The sequence below is a fragment of the Phytophthora sojae genome (genome assembly GCF_000149755.1).
Source record: "Phytophthora sojae unplaced genomic scaffold PHYSOscaffold_5, whole genome shotgun sequence".
NCBI lineage: Eukaryota > Oomycota > Peronosporomycetes > Peronosporales > Peronosporaceae > Phytophthora > Phytophthora sojae.
In genome coordinates this window covers 550,858-570,457 of record NW_009258119.1, presented here as the reverse complement: position 1 = coordinate 570,457, position 19,600 = coordinate 550,858, and the positions used below count along the sequence as shown (strand labels likewise).

General features: G+C 55.5%; 11 protein-coding genes across 11 annotated transcripts; 4 read left to right on the top strand and 7 right to left on the bottom strand.

The window, feature by feature from the left end:
* Positions 1–1,001: 1,001 nt before the first annotated feature.
* PHYSODRAFT_560873 (hypothetical protein) lies at positions 1,002–2,015 on the bottom strand (the record flags this gene model as incomplete). The annotated part of the gene is made up of 3 exons (XM_009530020.1): positions 1,002–1,174; positions 1,397–1,752; positions 1,792–2,015. 3 exons carry the CDS (start codon positions 2,013–2,015, stop codon positions 1,002–1,004), a joined length of 753 nt encoding a protein of 250 aa, XP_009528315.1.
* Positions 2,016–2,638: 623 nt separating this feature from the next.
* On the bottom strand, positions 2,639–3,200 carry PHYSODRAFT_545863 (hypothetical protein; the record flags this gene model as incomplete). The annotated part of the gene is made up of 1 exon (XM_009530019.1): positions 2,639–3,200. A coding segment is annotated over exon 1 (525 nt), but the record flags the coding sequence as incomplete, so codon positions are not given.
* Positions 3,201–3,281: 81 nt separating this feature from the next.
* PHYSODRAFT_505098 (hypothetical protein) lies at positions 3,282–4,490 on the bottom strand (the record flags this gene model as incomplete). Its single annotated transcript, XM_009530018.1, has 2 exons — positions 3,282–4,307; positions 4,362–4,490. 2 exons carry the CDS (start codon positions 4,488–4,490, stop codon positions 3,282–3,284), a joined length of 1,155 nt encoding a protein of 384 aa, XP_009528313.1.
* Positions 4,491–5,482: 992 nt separating this feature from the next.
* PHYSODRAFT_505739 (hypothetical protein) lies at positions 5,483–6,685 on the bottom strand (the record flags this gene model as incomplete). Its single annotated transcript, XM_009530017.1, has 1 exon — positions 5,483–6,685. One exon carries the CDS (start codon positions 6,683–6,685, stop codon positions 5,483–5,485), a length of 1,203 nt encoding a protein of 400 aa, XP_009528312.1.
* A 939-nt stretch (positions 6,686–7,624) lies between these two features.
* Positions 7,625–8,838, bottom strand: PHYSODRAFT_332930 (hypothetical protein; the record flags this gene model as incomplete). Its single annotated transcript, XM_009530016.1, has 2 exons — positions 7,625–8,259; positions 8,319–8,838. The coding sequence occupies 2 exons, from the start codon at positions 8,836–8,838 to the stop codon at positions 7,625–7,627; spliced, it is 1,155 nt and encodes a 384-aa protein (XP_009528311.1).
* A 436-nt stretch (positions 8,839–9,274) lies between these two features.
* On the bottom strand, positions 9,275–10,414 carry PHYSODRAFT_505412 (hypothetical protein; the record flags this gene model as incomplete). Its single annotated transcript, XM_009530015.1, has 2 exons — positions 9,275–9,586; positions 9,677–10,414. The coding sequence occupies 2 exons, from the start codon at positions 10,412–10,414 to the stop codon at positions 9,275–9,277; spliced, it is 1,050 nt and encodes a 349-aa protein (XP_009528310.1).
* A 1,346-nt stretch (positions 10,415–11,760) lies between these two features.
* On the top strand, positions 11,761–12,264 carry PHYSODRAFT_252936 (hypothetical protein; the record flags this gene model as incomplete). The annotated part of the gene is made up of 1 exon (XM_009530014.1): positions 11,761–12,264. The coding sequence occupies one exon, from the start codon at positions 11,761–11,763 to the stop codon at positions 12,262–12,264; it is 504 nt and encodes a 167-aa protein (XP_009528309.1).
* A 137-nt stretch (positions 12,265–12,401) lies between these two features.
* PHYSODRAFT_450509 (hypothetical protein) lies at positions 12,402–13,819 on the top strand (the record flags this gene model as incomplete). Its single annotated transcript, XM_009530013.1, has 2 exons — positions 12,402–12,532; positions 13,117–13,819. Coding segments are annotated over 2 exons (834 nt in total), but the record flags the coding sequence as incomplete, so codon positions are not given.
* Positions 13,820–15,626: 1,807 nt separating this feature from the next.
* Positions 15,627–17,681, bottom strand: PHYSODRAFT_346463 (hypothetical protein; the record flags this gene model as incomplete). The annotated part of the gene is made up of 1 exon (XM_009530012.1): positions 15,627–17,681. The coding sequence occupies one exon, from the start codon at positions 17,679–17,681 to the stop codon at positions 15,627–15,629; it is 2,055 nt and encodes a 684-aa protein (XP_009528307.1).
* A 667-nt stretch (positions 17,682–18,348) lies between these two features.
* Positions 18,349–18,528, top strand: PHYSODRAFT_409967 (hypothetical protein; the record flags this gene model as incomplete). The annotated part of the gene is made up of 1 exon (XM_009530011.1): positions 18,349–18,528. A coding segment is annotated over one exon (180 nt), but the record flags the coding sequence as incomplete, so codon positions are not given.
* A 519-nt stretch (positions 18,529–19,047) lies between these two features.
* PHYSODRAFT_507790 (hypothetical protein) lies at positions 19,048–19,212 on the top strand (the record flags this gene model as incomplete). The annotated part of the gene is made up of 1 exon (XM_009530010.1): positions 19,048–19,212. A coding segment is annotated over one exon (165 nt), but the record flags the coding sequence as incomplete, so codon positions are not given.
* Between the last annotated feature and the right edge of the window lie 388 nt (positions 19,213–19,600).

Below are 19,600 nucleotides of genomic sequence, written 5' to 3'. Positions count from 1 at the left end.
CAAACGACGGCACGAAAGCTGCGTTGGCGTCTGCTTCTGGGTCGTCGCTACTTACTATGGCACTCGAACGGTTCCTACAGCGGTCAAGAGACAACCGCGCGGATCGAGTCGAGCTCGTGTACAATTTCCTGGCTGGCTTGGAGCAGTTCAGCTCGCAGTCGAGTGCTTGTCGACTCTTCCACCTCGTATTCAATCAGGAACTCCCGGTCGAAGCGCGTGGGGATCAAACTCGAGAGCTCGCGAGACTACACGAAGCCCTCTCAGTCGTTGACCACGACCGGCACTTCTCCAATACAACACCAGGTAGTAGTGAAGTGGCCGACGCCGTTCTACCTCCAGGTCGAGTCTCGCTCGCAGACGTAGTACGGACTCTACGGCTGACATTCCCGTGGAAATCCGACGCAGCGTTGAGTCAACTGCATCGAGCGCTACTCCTCGACCTACGTGGTCACCCGCAGGTCGACTACGCAGCGTTGTTGGCACACCACCCGCACGTGAGCACGAACCAGAGCTCCAAGACGAAGTCGGACGCGATTTATCGGTCGGTTCAACCGCAGGTTAAGTGCCAATTCGCCGAGTGTCTGAAGATGCAGCGTCTCGACGATCTCTTGACCTTCCGGCAGCACGTGCAGCTCCACATCCGACGGAAAGTGCAGCCTAATGCCACAGAATTGGAGATCAATGAGCCACTTGGAGACGCAGGAGCGCTCATGGTCTCGCTGCATGATCTTCGAGCGAGTCTCCACGCTGCAGACGCGTCGATGCCCGAGCAGGACGTCTCAAAGATCCTAGCAGCCGTGTCGGGGCTGAGTGCGAGAGAGCTCCTTACTCACGACGACATGATGCTGGACGTTAGGCAAGTTCTACAACGACTACCAACACTGCTACTGCGTCCTACAGGCAGATTCACAGGCGATACGACAACTCAATAAAGCAACTAGTAAGCTTCATGCTGTGTTTCATGGCTTATCGAGGCTCTAGCCTCCGTAGACTATCTGTCACTAGAGCGGACGCCCCGTGCGTAGGTCCCAGGGCACAGGTTGCAGTGCCGCCTGTGCCTTGGCTTGTAAAGCTAGCAGCGCTTCACTGGTCGAGAGACGCGAGAGGTGGTGAGGGCGCGCCACCTTGTCCTCCTTAGGCAGTGCACTCGCCGTCTCGCTGGAGCCTTTGTCACCTGCAAGCTCCACTGGACGAAGAGCGTGGGGCTTGGACTGGGCCTTGGCATCACCTTTGGCGTCCGCGTCCTCGAACCAGTCCTTGCACGGCGTCTTGCACTCGCTCGCTTGGATCTGAGCCTCGTCCTGTTCCTCTCGGTCGAGACTGTGACTGGTCTGCCAGAGCAACAGCTTGGCACCAGCCAGCCACGCCGGCGTTCCTGCTGTGCTTGGCAGTCTACGGACGAGATATCCTCGCCCTTTGTTGAGGTGCGGAGGCACGCCGGCGAAGAGCTGAGCAGATGCATCGTCGTCCAGCACGCCGTCGCTCACAACGTCCGAAGACTCGGCAACCGGACGCAGCGTCATGAAGAAGCTGCCACGCCGATAGATGACGCCGAGCAGCGCGTCGTGTACGATCCCCTTCCAGATCAGCAAGTCCAAAGGCTGCTGCTCTCCGTACGCGTGGTCTTCGTCTATAGTCTTGGCAAAAGGGCAGACTGAGCCGCGCGCGAGCTCGAGCTCGAAGAAGGACTCGGAGCCGTCCTCCACCTCGAGCCAACGCGCCAAGTGCGTGGCGATGAGCTCGTTCCCACCGCTCGCGGCTGGAACTTCGTTCATGAACTCCTTGACCCACTTCTGAGCTCCGACCAGGAGATCGAGCAACACGGAGCCGACTTCATCCTTGAACCGACGATGAACTGTGGCGAAGCGGCTGAGGAACTGGGTGCGAGGGAACTCGGCTTCATGCTCGCCTCCAGGGCCCAGAATCTCCTCATACACTCCAGCAAAGGCAAGATCACTGGCTTGAGCGCGGAGGAGAGGGAACCCGCGTCGAGCGAGAGCTCCAGGGTCGTCCATCATAGCAGTGGGGACCTGCGCGCTGCCGTGGTAGACGAACTGGTTGAACTGGAACACCACCGCGTCGTCCACGACGTCACCCGATTCATCGTCGGCGTCTCCATCCTCCTCGTTCCTCTTCAACTCCTTCTCTCGCGTCGTCCTCTTCTTCTTGGCGTTCGTTCTCGTCTGCGGGCGCTTGGCCATCAGACAGTAGAGTTGCGTGTCGTTGGCTGCAAGAGCTCGACGAGATTTTGCGTTAGGACTGCTCGCCTTCAGCTGTAAGGACGACGGAGCTTCCTTCGGGAGGGGGCACCACAGCAACAACTGCTTGAGGTCCTCGTCGCTGTATCGCCGCACCAAGTAGCACGGACCGGCGCACGCAACATTGGGCACGAACGTGTCCTCGAGCGCAATCTCCTCTGCGTTCTCCCTCAACGTGGCGAAGTACGAGTCTCGAGAGTAAATGATGTCGAGCAGCACCCCCCGCACCACGAGCTTCATCACCACGAGCCGAACGCCAGCGATTGCAAGATCGTTGTTGGTGTTCGGGTGGGTCTGCAGCTCGAAGAAGGCCGGATTATTCTTCTCCGTCGCTTCAGCGAGCCATGGCAGCTCCTGCGCGCCGAGCTCCAGTCTCGCGGTCGTGCGGGGCTTGGCCAGCTCCTCCACGAAGAACTCGCCCACCTCCAGCATCTGGTACACGGCGTCTCGCTGTCCCGAGCTCAGCTCCACCACGTCGTCGACTGCAGTGAGTGAGTCCTGTTGCGCGTGAAGCAACGGCAGAAGCCTCGGAATGTCGGCAAGCTCCACGCCTCCTTCATGTTGCCGCGTGATGCTCTCAAAGAAGGTGGCAGGTCGACTGTTGTCTCCCTCCGCTTCGTCACGCACTTGAATGTCCTCCGGCAGCTCGATCGGGCCGCGGAAATAGTGCTGTCCACTGGCATACAGCAGGTTCCAGCCCCCGCGCTTGGAAGAGGACTCACCCTTGGCCTCCGTCTCGTCCTTAGACGCCATATTACGAGACAGCACGTACATGCGCGCGAAGCCCTTGCGCGCTACGAGACCGAACTCCTCCGAGTCGTAGGACGAGAACGAGGAGCTGCTGTTGCCGTCGTCATGGTCTCCAACTTCCAGCACATCGCCAGCGTCACCTTCCGACGACGGCATCGTCGCTAGCTGCCTCTGCTTACCAACAATGAAGGGGGGGGGGACGGAAACGGCCGAGCTATGAGCTGAGACCAACAATAACACTGAACGATAACGGCCCTAGCCCAGCTCATGAGCTCAACCGAAAAACTCCGAGGTGGCGTCAGGTGGCGTGGTGCTCGACGGCGACACAAGTCTGGACGAGGGCGTGCTCGTGGACGCCTCGTAGAGGTCGAACGGGTTTTGACGCACCAGCTCCTCGGCTGCGATCTCCAGCGCGTCGGCTTTCAATGCTGCCAACAAGCAGCACACGCAGAACAACACGCTGCGCTTAGAAACTCGGCGTGAGGCTGGCGACAGGAAGCTCAACCTCTTGGTGACGCTGCAGCGAGCGCATACGGTGTTCAAGCAGACGTCGCAGCATCTGGGTCGGTGGGCGGTATCCTTACACACAACGCAGTCGCTGCTGTTGCGGTCCAGTATCACCGTCTTCTTGGTCTTGAGCAGCCAGTTGAGCTTCTTCATCTGTCCGCAATGCACGACCTTCCCGTACGACAGCAGCGCGTCTGCAGTCGCGGAGAGCGCTAAACAAGAGCTGACGTTGCCCATGGCGTCCACGAAGCCCTTCACGTAGAGCTCGAGCTTCCCCGGAGACTTCTGTCGGAACAACACGCAGATGGACGCGTTCGCGCGCACGATCTGGAACCCCGAGAGCTCGCGGATCGTCGGAATCTGCAGCGAATGCAGCAAACTGTAGCCGATACGCTCGCCCGACTCGGTCTGCAGGATGCCGATGGACTCCAGGTACACGAAGTCCCGCGGTCGAACGAGTTTCCTCAGTATGAACGGAGCGCCGGTGGACACGCTCCACTTGATGTACGTCCCGCGAACAGGCTCCGTCGGCGTGGGCTCCACGACAGCAGCTAGTACCTTGGCGTCCGCGATTTTGTCGTTGGTGTACGACGACTTGATCTTGAGCATCTCAGTGCTGGCGTTGCTCAGTCCGAAGGCCATGTCGTTGAACTCGCCGTCCACTGTGCCGACTGTCAGCACGCCCTGCAGCTTGGTCGAGGCTGTCACAGCGCCAGAGCCGACTTTCTCCTTCGGTGCGAGTCGAGACGACGCTAAGTCCGTCGTCCCCAAATCTCGGTACGCCGTCACCCCCTTGCGGGTCTTGATTGGTTTCCAGCGCTCCTTGTTCAGCTCACCCCCGTTGACGATGCGGAAGTCCATGTACTGCTCCAGAGCTTCGTGGATGTAGCTATCAGCGAGCTTTCGGATCTCCAGCTTGTCCTCTTCGGACACCTTCAGCGCTGGGAACGTGTCGACAGGCAGCGGAAAGCGCATCCTAGCAGCCACCAGGAGGCTCCAGTGGAGCTGAACCTGCCACGAATCGAAAGGAGTAATGCGCGCCAAGCCACGTTGTGCCTATCCCCAGATGGCCCGGTTTCCCGTGGTTCCGTCAATCCACGCGAATTTCGGGCACCAATCTCTGCGTTGCTCGCTTGAATGTACTGTGGCTGTCCGCTGGTGGGTTGTGGAAGATCTTCAGCGTCGCGCTTTCGCTTCGTGAAGTGGCCCCACACCGAGTCCCTGCGTGTTTGAAGCTCCCACTCCAGAGCGCTCGGGAGACAGATGAAATCGCCACGACACGACAGCCGCATGTATCCATCCATCCACACATGTACAAATCCTTCAACTCGTCCGTTTACGGCGTGATACAACGTCGGAAGCTCCGACGCAAAATAACGACAAGGACTGGAGACGGAATCCAAAGCCGCTTCATTCTGCACCTTCCGTGCGATAGAATCAACAACAAGTTTGCAACTGGACGCTCCTCATCAATCTGCCGATAAAAATTCAGTCTTCAGCAGCCAGCCAGCTTCTGCATGCGCGCGGTAAGCTCCTTTCCCGACACTACAGACATCCAGGAAGCTTTTCGGGCACAAGATTTCCACCACAGCTGTCAAGAGCTCCGTTCGCGCATCATGAGCAGCAACCTGTACTGTGCCGCGCATCGGTATGCATCCACGTCGAAAAGGAATGCATAGCCCTGGTTTTCAGCCGTGGTCGTGAATTTCCAGCGGGTTCTCGCCGTTCTTCCTCTCCTCGGATGGCCAAACTCCATTCGAAAGTATCGCACTTCTTCAGCGGGGCCAACTTTCATCATTGTGGTCGTACTCTTGGAAACCTGTTCTTTAGGCGGCAACAACAGGCTACAGAGTAAGGTTGGAGCAATGGGCTTCGGTTAACAAGTTAATACATTTACTTACGCTGATAAAAATTGGCATCCTGTTGAACCCTTGACGGCAACTTTTGGACTGTAGCTTCCCTGTGTTTCAGCCGAAGAACTCTCGCTGGGTGTCGGGTAGAGTCGAGTTGGAGGGGGAGGCTGGCGTCGCGCTGTCGCTGGACGAGATCTCGAAGTATTCGAGCGGGTTCTGTCGCCGCAGCTCCTCGGAGGCCACTTCGAGCCCGTCAGCCTGCGCAGCCACGCGCATGCAGCGGATGCAGAACGGGATGTTCCTCCTCACGATCTTCCGCGACGGAGACAGGAAGGCCAGCTTCTGGACCACGCTGCAGGCGGGGCACGTTTGGTTCATGCAGATCTGGCACGCTGCGGATTTCTTGACGGTGCGTTGACAGACCGAGCAGGCTCCGCTGAGCTGGTCGAGCATGACCGTCTTCTTGGTCTTCACTAGCCAGTTGAGCTTCTTCATCTGGCCGCAGTACGCGCCTTTGCGGTAGGACATGAGCGCCTCTGCTGTGGCTGGGATGGCGACGCTCGTGTGGATGTCGCCCATGGAGTCCACGAAGCCTTTCATGAAGACCTCGACCACCCCCGAGGACCTCTCTCTAAACAGCGCGCAGATAGATAGGGTAGCCCTCACGATCTGATACTCTTTGAGCTCGTGGATGCCGGGGATCTGGAGCGAGTGCATGATGCTGTAGCCGATCTCCTCGCCCGTGACGGGATCTTTGATGATACCAGTACCATCTAGAAAGACAAAGTCTCGTGGCCGCACGATCTGGCGGAGGATGGCGGGCGCGAAGTCCGAGACGCTCCACTTGATGTAGAGCCCGCTCACGGGGCTCTCGGGCGTGGCGTGGCTGATCTCGCAGATGACCTTGCCGTCCGCGATCTTGTCGTCCATGTACGCGGACTTGATGCGCATGAGCTCCATGCTGCAGTGGTGCATGCCGTACATCTGGTCGTGCAGCGAGCCATCGATCGTCCCGACGGTCAGCACGCCGTGCAGCTTCTTGGAGAACGTCATACCCCCCACGCTCTCGCGCTCAGCGGTGCGCGTGGCCGCGGGGTCGCCCAGCTCCCGGTCCAAGTAGGACGTGAGGCCGTCCCGCTTCTTCAGCAGCTTCCAGCGACTGTCGTCCACCACGCCATTGAGCGGCGCGTTCCGAAAGGCGTGGTACTCCACCAGCGCGTCGTCCACGAAGGCCGTGGCCAGGTTCTTGAGCGCGTCCTGGTCGTCCAGCGGCAGCGACAGAGTCGGGAACGTGTCGGCAGGCAGCGGGAACCGCATGGAGCCTTCAACACAGCGTCGAAATGAACAATGCAGGGGGAATGCAGTCACTTTGGTGGCCGGTAACGCGGGCGCGCCGCCCCCGCCCGTCCACCAGAAGGCCAAGTGAACGCGGGAGTGCCACGCTACGTGAGACCCGACCAAAGTCTCCGCTAAACCAGGCAGAAGGGCACCGCTGTACGTCAGGCGGCGGATGCCCAGATGGCGATGGGGAGTACCGCCGAGTCTGCGGTGGCGGCTTCGGCGAGGGTGCGTTGCCCCCATCCTGAGGACGATAACGTCGAGCCTCTATAATACCGGTGTCGCCACCGTGACGGCGAGTCGTTGCAGACTCTGTGCGGCCCAAGCCCAAGCTCCGTCTCAACTCCACTTTGGGCGTTGACAGGTCTGAGTCAGCGTTGCTGCATCGCCAGCTCGTCACGGCTACCGTGATCGCCTGACCCGCGCGCGTGCATGATCTGCACCTCCCTCTGCTGTCGCCATCCAGTGTGTCTCCATCATGGCAGCGTAGCGCCGCTTCGATTACCTACCATATTTAGTTATAATGGGGGTGGTACAAAATGGGAATGAGTACTTTCCTACCTCGATCATCAATCACTCCATACAAACTTCTTCATAAAGACTTCGCCCGTCTCCAAAATGGCCCCTTTTTTGGCAACCCCATTATAACTAAACCCCCACAATACCACATGTACATGTATCTCCAAGCACCCGCGGATACCGGTACAGATGTGTCATCATAAATGTTGTGGCTCACTGCTAAGCTCGCAAACTTCAACGCCCGCCATGCATGCCTTGCTTCTCTCTGATCGGTCCGAGTTGAAGCTGTCTGCAAGGTACTTGACTGCTTGGAATGCCTGTCCAAGTACACGTCGGTAGACTGTAGGTAACGGTATGTACATGTATACGTAGCAGCATAGCAGCATCATTAGACGGCAACTACGCGGCGAAGAACTGGCGGAGATCGGACTGCGACGAGGACCGGAAGGACGACATGGATGAGATGGACTCCTGGTCCACCTCGTAGGCGCCCATGGGGTTCTCCTCCACGAGCTCGTCGTGCGCGATCTCCAGCGCTCTGTGGTAGAGCGCCGCGTTGACGCAGTCCTTGCAGAACGAGAGCTTGTACCTGCGCACCGTCCTCGAGTGCAGCTCCACGAAGCAGAGCTCCTGCGGCTTCCGGCACGAGTGGCACACGCGGCCCTTGCAGATCCGGCAGTGCTTCTTGGGCAGGAGGCTGCTGCTCTGGTTCTTGTGGCATACACAGCACACCTCGGGCTCCTGCGCGTACACGACGGCCGCGTTCTTGCTCAGCACCCAGTTGAGCTTCTTCATCTGCCTGCAGTGCACCACGCCCGCATAGCTCAGGATGGCCTCCGCCGTGGTCAAGATGGCTACACTCGCAGCCATGTCGCCGAGCGGGTCACAGAAACCTTGAAGGAAGAGCTCGACGCCGCCCTCTTCTCGCTGTCTGAAGAGGCTGCAGATGCTCAGGTTGGCGCGCACGAGGCCCAGATGGCTCAAGTCGGGCACACCCTCAAACTCGAGCGAGTGCAGGAAGTTGAAGCCGATGACTGGGTCATGAGGATGCCCGAAGACTCGACGTAGACGAAGTCCCGCTTGCGCACCATACTGGACACGATCATGGGGGCCGAGCCGTTCACGCACCACTTGATCTGCAGCGCGCGCAGTGGATCCATCAGTGTGGGCGTGATAATGGAAGATAGAACTCGACAGTCCACGACGCCGTCCGAAGCGTACGCGGTCTTGACCATCATGAGCTCCTCAGTCGGGGCGATGGCCCCGTAGACGGCATCTTCCATGAGACCCTCACAGTGTCCGAGTCCCATGACAACGTGGGTCTTGACCAATTCCCCAGGCGTCTCCAGCAACGCCCGGAAGCTCATCTTCTGCCTCACGCTCTCGCCTGCATTCCGGTCCTGGTAGACGGTCATGTTGCCGCGCTTCTTGATCTGCTTCCAGCGCTTCTTGCAGACCCGCGGCCTGCGCTGCGCCCTCGCAGCCTGCAGATGCTCCATGTACTGGTCGACGGTCTCATTTACGAACACCGACGCTAGGCGCTCGATGCGTTGCTGATCATGGAGAGGCAACTGCAGCTTGGGCATCGTTTCGGGTGGCAATGGGAACTTCATGGTTTTTGGTGCTGCCGAGGAACTCGAGAAGTGAGGCCGAGCCTGATTCGATTGCGGACGCAGAGGGGGATTGAACATTGCAAGGCGGCCTCTTCTCTCCGAACTTCGGTCGGCGGTAGTCTCCGAAGGACACACTCAGCACTGTGGACGCCGTCGTCTCACGAATCATCCAGTCTTAAGGCTTCATACTCCTAGAGGCGGTTTGGACCAAACTTTGGTCGCCGCGTCGAAAGAAAGATCGGTTTCCCGGACGCAGTGCATATCAGCTTCGACTGGATCTGTTCCCTCACTTCTTCAAGGCACGCTGAGCGGGGATCACTTCACCGCGACGCTGTTAATTTAACACTAGCCTGCCAGTGACGCTCAGCATTTCATTATCGTTATTGTCCATCACTTTATAACATTCCTACATGTACGTCCAGAATCTTCGCCAGTTTTAACGATCGTTGAGATCGTCGATTAGCACGGGCTCGTTGCTCGACGAGCTTCCGTAGGTGTTGCTCCACTCGTACACTTCACCGCTCATAATGACCTCGTCACGCGCTACCGCCTGTGCCTTGGATGATAGAGCGTCGTTCAAGCACCGCTTGCAGAAGTACACGTCTTGCTCCACGAGTCGGTGATCCGGCAGCATGAAGCACAGCTTCCTACCCTCGCGACACTCCTTACACACGCAGCGAAAGCAGATCTTGCATGTGCGTCTCCGTTTCTTCCCACTCAGAAGCTTGATGGACTGCTTGGGTGGTGCCTGGCAGGTGACACACTTATCCGAGACCTTCGCTAGCTCGGCTGCCGTCTCTCCAACAATGGTCAGGCGACGATTTCTGATCGTCCACACGAGCTTCTTCATCTGCGCGCAGTAGACGTTCTTGGACACGGACAGCAACGCCGCAGCAGCCGAATGCACCACGATAGAGCGCATGAGTCCTCCCGCTGGGTTAAGGTATCCTTTGATGAAAACTTCGGTCGAAAAAGGGTCCTTCTGTCGGTAGCACGCGCACATGGACATATTACCACGAATATACCGATCCAGCGGCGGCGTCTCGAGGAACTGCACCGAGTGGATCAGCTGGTAACCCACGCGCTCGCCATTACGGAGGTAATCCACCCCAGTCGACTCCATATACACGAAATCCCGGTTATTGACCACGGCGCGGACGTGCATGCGCTGGCCCTTCTCCATCCACTTGACAGTCACCGCTCGAAAGGGGTCTTCCGGTGTGGGCGGCACGATCGTGGCCAGCACGTGGGCGCCGACGAGCTGGTCGTTGACGTACGACGTCTTGACGCGCATCTGGTCCAGTGTGGGGCAGACGTACCCGTAGATGGCGTCTTCCAGATCCCCCAATACAGTACCCGTCACCAACACCGTAGGCAGCTTCGATCTGGGCGTATCCGCGTGTATAGGCACGTCGTCTCCGCTGGAGCTCGAGCTGCCGTCGATGCTGCCTCGCCGCTCGCTGTACGCCCGACACGCGCCCTGCTCGCTCACCAACTTCCAGCGCTGCGGGTCCACGCGGCTGTTCTCTTCGTGCAGGAACTGCTCGTAGAGGCCGATGTGGTCCTGCACGAACATGCGCGCGAGTCGCTCCAGCTCGTCGGCCGCCGTGCCATTGAGGTCCAGCGGCGGGAACGGATTGGCGAAGCGCTTGGTCATTTGTCCGCTACGTTTCACGCGCGTCTACAATTCGGAAGTGATCGCCAAGGCTCTGGAGGTCGAGGAGGACGGACGCCTGACACCTGGACCGGCACGGAATTCCAGCCGCGGGGAGGTCGGCAGGGTTCCCGTGGCATCGCCATTGAGCAGACATGGACGCGTAACGTTGAACGGGGTCAAGTCTGGCCGTTTTATTTCGCTAGTCGGTCCCACTTGTGACTTGATCCCGAGTAAGTATTCTTCAGTAATGATTGAGTAGAGGTCATTATGTTGACGGAAACGTGTTCATTAATACCTAAACACCGTTATTGAAGCATAATCAGAATATATATAACTGTTGAGAGGAAGCAATAACTTAGCTTGAAGCAACAACGCGGCAAGGATCTCGATATGACCGGTGCCCACTTGATGAGCAATTGCGGGCCGCAATTGCTCAATTTTGCGGCGACCGCGCACAGATCTTCAACTCGCTTGGCTACACGAAAAAGAAAGCAGAACCAAGAGCGGCAGTTGTCGACCATGTCTTGCTTCTGTTTTCTTTTTTTCCGGCGGCTGCTCGGTGCATCCGTTGGCGTTGCCGGTCCGGCCTTTCACATTACAGCCAATGGCTCACACGTTCGCCATGTTGGTCGTCGAACCTCTGGCATCCCGCAACTAAGCAACCTGCGCGAGATCATGGGCTTGTATGACGTCAACACATGCAAACGCCGACGAAAAATGTGGTTACGCGCGGGTGGGTGATACCTCTCGCATGCCCACGCTGGACAAACTCCTACACTACTCAGTCCGATACTAAGTACAATAAGAGTCCATGTTGTAAGGACGCGGGGGCACGTAAAGAAAGTAAGGATTACATTCCGTTCTGGCCATGGCGCGATGCATTCACGAATGGAGATTACCTTGCCAGATGCGTTTACACAAATTCATTTGTCTCGCGACGACACGATGCTGCTCTACACAGTACTGTAGCGTCTCAGATCGAACAAGTGTGCACTTCCTCGTCTGATTGGCGACATTAGAATCGTTTTCTTGAAAACTTGGTGCAGGGTCGTCATAATGCTACGAAGTACATCCCTACTTAGTGAGGAGCTTAAGCAGCAACGTTAAACGCAAAGTAGGGGCTATGGGCACCCCCGATCGACACCTGAATTTACATGCTCGGCTGTGCTACGCACAATATATGTAGACGGTCGGTCCGGACATACTTTATCCTTTTTCTGATTATGGATACACCAGACCCCTTGGACATGTTACCTTTTCTGACTATGGGTACACAGTACCCATATTGTTTTCCCAGTGGCCCCGCTCTTCCCAAGCTTGGTTTCGACTCTCTGCCGCACGTGGTGGACGCCGTGTCAGTCTTCCTGGACACTTCCGTGGAGTTGCCCCTCGAGAGGGCGTCCAAGTTGGGGTCGCTGCCTCCACTGAACCGAATATGGGACAGTCTGGAGACGCTGGCGGACCATTCTTCCTGGTCTGTCCGCCGCCTGCTGCTGCAGGAGGAGTCTTACATGGAGCGCCAGTTCTGGCTGTCTCTCACGGGGGGGTGTAAGAATATCGACCTGTCCATGGTGGAGTGGATCTTCGAGCACTTCCCGGAGCGCGGCGTTTGTATGCAGGTGGTGGAGGAGGCCGCAGCAGCCGGCGCGATGGACATTCTACAGTATTTCGCCGATAACGAGCGAGACAGCGAGGTGGACACTCGTCTCACCAAGCGAGACATTTTCTTCGGGGGCAAGGACACGGCGAACGCGGCGGCAGGCGGCTGAGGTGGCTGTATCAATTCGATACGGACTTCGAGAGAGATGATACGGCCATGATGAAGGCTGCAGTGGCGAATGGGGGCGAGGAATTGGTCCGATGGCTCCTCCAGAGTATTCGCATTCCAATCTGCGGAGTACCGGGAGCAGCGGCCAACGGACATCTGAGGATGCTGCGATTTCTGCGCTGCGGGTCCGCGTTCGACCGCATTCCTGCTGGAGTCTTGGTCAAGGCCGCGGAGAACGGACACCTGGATGTGGTACGCTGGGTCATTGAGTGCGATTGGGATAAAGAGGAGGACGAGGAAGATAGCGATGAAGAGGATTCTTACAGCGGAATGTATTTCGGTAGAAGGAACAAACCCTCGCGCCCTCCGTACGTGACTTCAGTCGGAGGGGAGGCGAGTCTGGCCATCCATGCAGCAGCGATCAACGGCCATCTCGAAGTTGCCAAGTACATCAACGCGCGTGTGGACTGGCCAATGGATTACGAGGAGGAAAAGCTGGAATCCGAACATCTGAGCCACACCAAGGCCGAGATCGCGAAAGAACTGGGCAAAGACCACCAAGCGAAGCCGATTTCGCGCCAAACGATGCTAACTGCCGCCAGGAAAGGGCTTCTGGAGGTGGTGCAGTGGCTTTGCTTCGAGTTTAGCTGCAACTATTATATCGATCTCTTCCGACCGTCCCTTAAAGATGGTAGAGCGATACATGCGATGGACGAAGCCGCCGCTAATGGACACTTAGCCGTCGTGAAGTACTTGCACCAAGTTGCACCTTCGCTGGAGATCGAGTTCGCTAGGGAGAGAAAGAAAAGTACAGCGGAGACATGACAGAGATGATGTTCGGGACGGCACCTAGGCGCCATGGCATTGAATGCACCACGGAGGCGATTGATGCAGCGGCAGAAAACAATCACCTGGAAGTCGTCAAGTGGCTCCACGAGAATCGAACTGAGGGCTGCACGTCCGGTGCGATGGATTGCGCGGCGAAGAGTGGCCACATCGAGATGGTGCAGTGGCTACATGCTCATCGGACTGAAGGTTGTACCAAGAATGCCATGGCTGCGGCGGCCGGGTTTGGCCATCTAGACGTTGTGAAGTGGCTACATGAGCACACAACGGTAGGATGCACTACACTAGCGATGGACGCCGCAGCAGCTATGGGGCATCTCCATGTGGTCAAGTGGTTGCACCATAATAGGTCCGAGGGCTGCACAAACGACGCAATGGATTTCGCGGCTGAGAGCGGCCATTTGAACGTTATAAAGTGGCTCCATGAAAACCGCAGTGAAGGCTGCACGGAAGCGGCTATGGATTTGGCCGCAGAAGGCGGTAAACTTGACGTTGTGAAGTTCCTTCATCGGCACCGAAGCGAGGGCTGTACGCAGGACGCTATGATTGGAGCTGCCGCCGGCGACCACATTCGAGTCATGGAGTGGCTGCATGCGAATCGCCCCGGGGATTGCTCAGCTGCAGCTATTGACAATGCCGCGCTGCACGGCGCGTTTGAAGCCACGATGTTCCTCCATCTGGTCCGGAATGAGAGGATGAGCCAAGAGGCCACTTCCAACTCCAAAGTCCGGGAATACCCGGGCTTTTATGATTTTATCTTCGAGAAAATGTGGGGGCACGAATGAGACAGCTTCATAGCTGTTGCTGGCGAGGTAAAGCCCGGGTGGTAGGTACTTAGTAATGCTTACAGGCTCGACTGAACAGCAACTAAAACATAGGCAACCCGGAGCGTTGCTCCGGGAGGGTACACAGGTCGACGAATAGTTTCATGGACGATGATAACGATTAATAATTGAGTAAATCCCAAAGTTGTATTGTTTTTAATCCTTAAAAAAGGCACTACCAGCCCAACTCTTTATTATATAGTTGACTCTAACGTGGGCATCTACTGCGCCTGCTTCGCAGCCGCAGCATCTGCCCGAGAATGCGTAGTTGAACAAATAGTTGCGCACATCGAAGTGTATCGATACGGAAATGATGTTTCAGCCAAACCTTTGTGAGGCAAGCCCCGCTCTTCTTTATACTTGATGTTGCCTGGTCTGATGAGGCCATCGGTGACATAACACCCTGGTCAGCGTCCAATGGCTGCGTTGGCGCCAGCAACGAGAGAGCTATTTCATTCATTTTGCAGGTAAGGTATACTGTGATCATTTTCGTACTATGTTGTGTGCTAACGACCAGACGAGAGAGCTACAGTTGCGGAACGAAGGAGAGACGCATGGTGCGCTGATCTTGACCATTTAACTTGAGGATGTTAGCTAAGTGACAATAACGATCCTCAATTCAAAAACAAAACAAACAAACAAACTTTTAACTTGAGGGCTTGGGAGATAAATTGCGGAATGAGATATACGCTAATGGGCCAGTTCCTTGGAAGTGTGTGCTTCAACGGAGGGAAAAAAGTCTTATTCAAACGAACGATGCTCGTGTCACTGTCGAGTTGAGCTGATTGGTTTGGCGACAGACACGAGGTTGGGCATCTTCGGCTAAGAGTGATTGGGTATTGAGCAAATTGACATGTAAAAAAATGCAGCCTGCAGCTAGACAAGTCATGTCGTTCATCTTCAGCTAACCTTGGTCGATTATGGCGCAAATTGATACGCATTCAGCGAAGCCATGACGCTCTCATAGTGTACTAGAGCGTCCGTAAGTGTTTGAATGCAGGTTTTGGTCAATAATAAACGATTAGTATTATTGTGCTTTGCAATGATTTTGCCCACCATTTTAGACGCTAAATATGGCAAAGCCTGCGCCTAAATATGTGTGAAAAAAGATACACGACCTGCTAGAATTATGCATAAATCCACCTCCTCATATATACAAATATATCGACTTGGGAGAGCCTGTCAGCAGCCATGCATTGGCCCAGTACACCACCGTCCATGATCCCCAGCACATCCAACTTCTTATGCATAATTGCCGTGTGTCTAGGTGCTTGTGGATAAAGCCGACAGAATTGCAGCTGCACAGCCACAATTGCACTTTCAAAAGTGCAATTGTGGCACTTTTAGCGTAATTCTAGGCCTCCACCCGAGTATGCACCTTGATTTATCGTAAATCTAGCAGGTGGTCGCTATAAATACAGCAAATCTCGCCTCATATTGCCAAAATCATTGCAAAGCACAATAACCTTTGGTAAGTAATGTACATAAATCTTAGCAGTTATCGGCGGATACCAGATATTAGCTTAAATATTACAATTAAGAAAGAGAGACCCGGTTTGGTACCCGGTTTTGGAAAGTTACAAGTTTTTTGCCGGGGCCAATGTTCACAGGTCTTCGACCTGTGAGCATTTTTTTCTATTCAGGTTCGGCTAATAATTGGCTAAGAGTTCCGTGAAGTAGAAGTAAAAACGAGTTATTCGTCATTTTCCGGAATGGTTCCTCGAAATTCAGGGTAGTGTTCAATGATCCAGTCCTGAATCTCCTGGCGGAAATGTTCGTACGCCAGCGTTGGCTGGTTATCAGTGCACCGCATCCGGTATTGCGAGCTCAAAAAGAGGAACACTTCAAAGTGGTTCTCGACCACGGCAAGCGATAACGCCTCCTCTGTCCCTCCCTCGGTACGGTGGCTTTGAAGCCACTGAAGCATGCGCAAGTTGCCGCAATCGGCGATGTTATCAACTGCGGCTGTCGTGCAGCCTTCCGTCCGGTTGCGGTGTAGCCATTTAACTACGTTCAAATGGCCTTGTATGGCGGCGCGATCCATTGCTGTGGTTGTGCATCCTTCCCTCCGATGTGTGTGAAGCCATTTCACAACATCGAGGTGGCCATTAGTAGCTGCTCTATCCATTGCGTTTGTTGTGCAACCAACACGAGTGTTCTCATGAAGCCACTGCACAACTTCCAGATGTCCTTGCGCTGCAGCGCCGTCGATCGCTGCCGTGGTGCACCCCTCAGATCGGTACTTGTGGAGCCATTTCACAACCTCCAAGTGCCCACCTGCAGCAGCTGAATCCATCGCATCAGTCGTGCAGCCCTCCGTTCGGTTGTGATGAAGCCATTCAACGACAGCCAAATGGCCGTTCGCGGCGGCGCCATTCATTGCTCGGTGAGTACATCTTGTAGGCTGCGGGGGCACTTCGTCTCGTTTCCGCTTCTTGCTGCTCTCTGCGTCAATGGATTGGAAGAGTTGGTGCAGGTACTGAACTATTTCCAAGTGGCCGCATTGAGCAGCTGCGTCCATGGCGACAGTGTACACGGAGGGATACAAGTAGTTCGGCTCGCTCCAGTCGAACAGATTCGTGTCCGGGTCCTTGCCATACTCGTCATAGAGCCACTTGACAACCTCCAAATGCCCATTCCTCGCCGCAAGCGTCATCGTCTTCCCCGACACAGCTGCAGCTTCTACTGAGCCCCTGAATTTACGTGAGAAAATCTCGAGCTGCCGCTTCTGCTCCAGCGTTTGCGTTGCGCGTTGAAGGCTGTTCGTCGGATACTTCGCGCGAGCTCGAACGTACTTTGCCGTGCGGATACTTCCACTGACTGCGGCGATATGGATCGAAAGGCTTACTTCCCTACCAAGTGCCGTCAGATAGAGCTTTTTGCTCGCTTCCTGGATGGCCGTATCTCGATCAATCAGCCAGCGCACAACGTGCAGTTGACCAGCTTTTGCAGCTACCACCACGAGGCCAACGACCCCCTCGAGTTGTCTAGGTCTGTCCAACCACTGCAAGACGTCTACTCGACCTTTAGCTGCTAGATGGTGAGCTGGTTGGAGCTCCGAGTCGCTTCGAGTCCACGTCGCCCCTCGAGCCAGCAGCCACTCGGCCATCGCAATGTCCCCGTTACAAACCGCAGCATTCAAGGCTCTGCTCATATCTTCAGCCCGGGGGAAGTGTGTTCCAAGCCACCACGCCACACTCCCGTGGCCCTGTTCGACTGCGGCGGTCATGTGCTCCCCCGTCCACTCGACGCCGAATCCGACCCCACGAGCCCGAATACTCGGGTCAGCCGAGGTGTTGTCCCTCCCGTAGAAGAACGTCAACGCGTCTAAGCACCCCGCTTTAGCGGCTTCAACGACCACGCTCTTCTTCACTTCGCAGCCCTCAAATCTGGCCGCAAGCCACCGAACCATCTTCATGTCCTTGAGTCGAACAGCTTCTGTTAGTGACAGTGCGAACTGGTACTGGCGGTAGTGTCGGTCACTGCGGATGTACTTGCGGAGTGTCCACGAGTCGTCAGCAATAGTAGCGCTGTCTCCGTCCGTGTAAACTTCACTGCTGCCCCATAGTCGACTCAGCAGCTTCGTAGACGCCAGCTTGCAGGCCGCGTGCAGCGGCAGCTCGACGGACGAGTCGAGGAACAGAGAAACGGCATCGACGACGTGATGGAGGTCGGAGAACGCGGGCTTCGAGCGGAAGAGCAGAGTCACGGCCAGCAGCGGCGGCGGATTGCTCGAGGTGGTAGCCATTTTAGCTAACGTAAATTCCCAAATAATGCCCCTTACCCGTATAGTACCCTCTAAAACGTAACCCACTGCGTAGCCCAGGGTTACACGGTTACTTCAATACAAATATCAAGTATAATTTTGTGGGCTTATTGTCGAAAGCATATTTATGCATGGAATACTGTATAATATACGTAATTTATCAGAATTAGTTTGAAAACGGGAGGGTACTAATAAATAGTGCCCGGGGTATTATTCGGTAATTTCCGTTAGTGCAGCATGGGCCAGAGAAAGGACCAACAGAGGCGAGCGGTTGCGACTCACAACTTGCGAGGTCGCGTAGCCATAGCAGACCCGTGCGGCACCCCGCCCGCGAAGCAGGGCCGCGCGGTATCTGCGGAGGCGGGCCCAGCGCCAAGCATTCCAGCGAGCCGACCACTGTACTCGCCAGGTGAGAGAATCTTTTTATCGCAGGAGCGCAGCGACTGCCTTTGCGCAGCGCAGCGAAGCAAACCCCATGATCATATACAAAAATCAAGATATCGGTTTTCGCTGTGCTGTACTAATATCCTCTGCCGGCTCAGCGGGGGAATAGCCCTCGTCCTACTCACTTTGCTATTTACGCAACAGGCCACAGTTATACTGCCTCCTATACGGAAGACCTCCCACCACACACCCGAAGCCTGAAGCCATGAAGTTCTCCGTCCTCGCCTCGCTCCTGATCGCCGGAGTCTTCGCAGAATGCCCCTACCAGTGCGCCATTAACAATGGCCATAAAGCGGTCTGCGGAAGCAACGGTGTCACCTACGAGAATCTCTGCTATTTCAACAAAGCCAACGATTGCCCCAACATGGGGTGGGAAGTGCTGCACTACGTAGGGACGAGGGACACCGTCTTCGCGCTTAAAGATATATTCAAGCTTGATCCGTCAGGCTAGAGCCTGTTGTCAACCTGACGTAGTGAAGTAGCAAACTCGGGAGGGCGCTGGGACTTCCTCCTCGTGCCGTTGTCGAGACCAAGGGGTAACATCGCGTGAAAAATACATTAGTAGTGCTTGCGGAGTACTACTACAGAATTCTGCCCGAATAAGGAACGGGTGTACAACTAATAGCCTCACATATTTAATATTATTTTCCAGTCGATGTGGCGATAGGGGGATGTGCAAGGTACTGCAAGGTACTGAGGTACTAAGGTGAAAAATCTAGTGCCAATCATCAGCTCTCCACCCTCGTTTGAAAAATGGCGCGCATTAAGCGATCTTACTAGACTTCAAACTACATGTACCGTAGTGGTAGACTCGCACTTTTACTTTTGCACCTCGCCCCACAAGTCCCACTCCACCCATGAAGTCCACACCGTCCAAGCGTCTCCGCCTCACTTAAAATGATGCGACCGGCGTGGTGAAGGGCTAGATAATCCCTACGAGGTCGACCAGATGACAGCGCTGTTGTGGTGCGAGGATGTCTGGTCAAAGGTTAGTGCTTCGACCATACGCCACTGTTGGAATCATTCCGGACTCGCAGGTAAAGCTGCTCCTCAGTTCATTTTGAAATAACTAAATCAGTACATTGGAAAAGTATACTCAACTTAACATCAATTTATATATTCTGCGTCTTTATATATATCAGGCGTTCCTTACTTGGGCAGATTACTGTACTGCTTTGGTGCAGATGGCTTGATCGTTTTACCTTCGTTGCACGCATATTTCCATTCACGAGGTCCCACTCGGTAGCAGTAGTACTAGTAAAGTGCGTCGATAAGGAACGCCTGATATGCATCGAAAGAAAAAGGTATACTGAGAATTAAAGGTTTGACTCGTCACATGCAAACAGCAAATGCACTGATTTACTGCAATATGTAGCGAGTGCAGCCAACAGTTTTCGATGGTCTTGGCCGCCAAGCTTCGGCACACCACTCAATGTACCAACCTTGAAGGGGTTTGC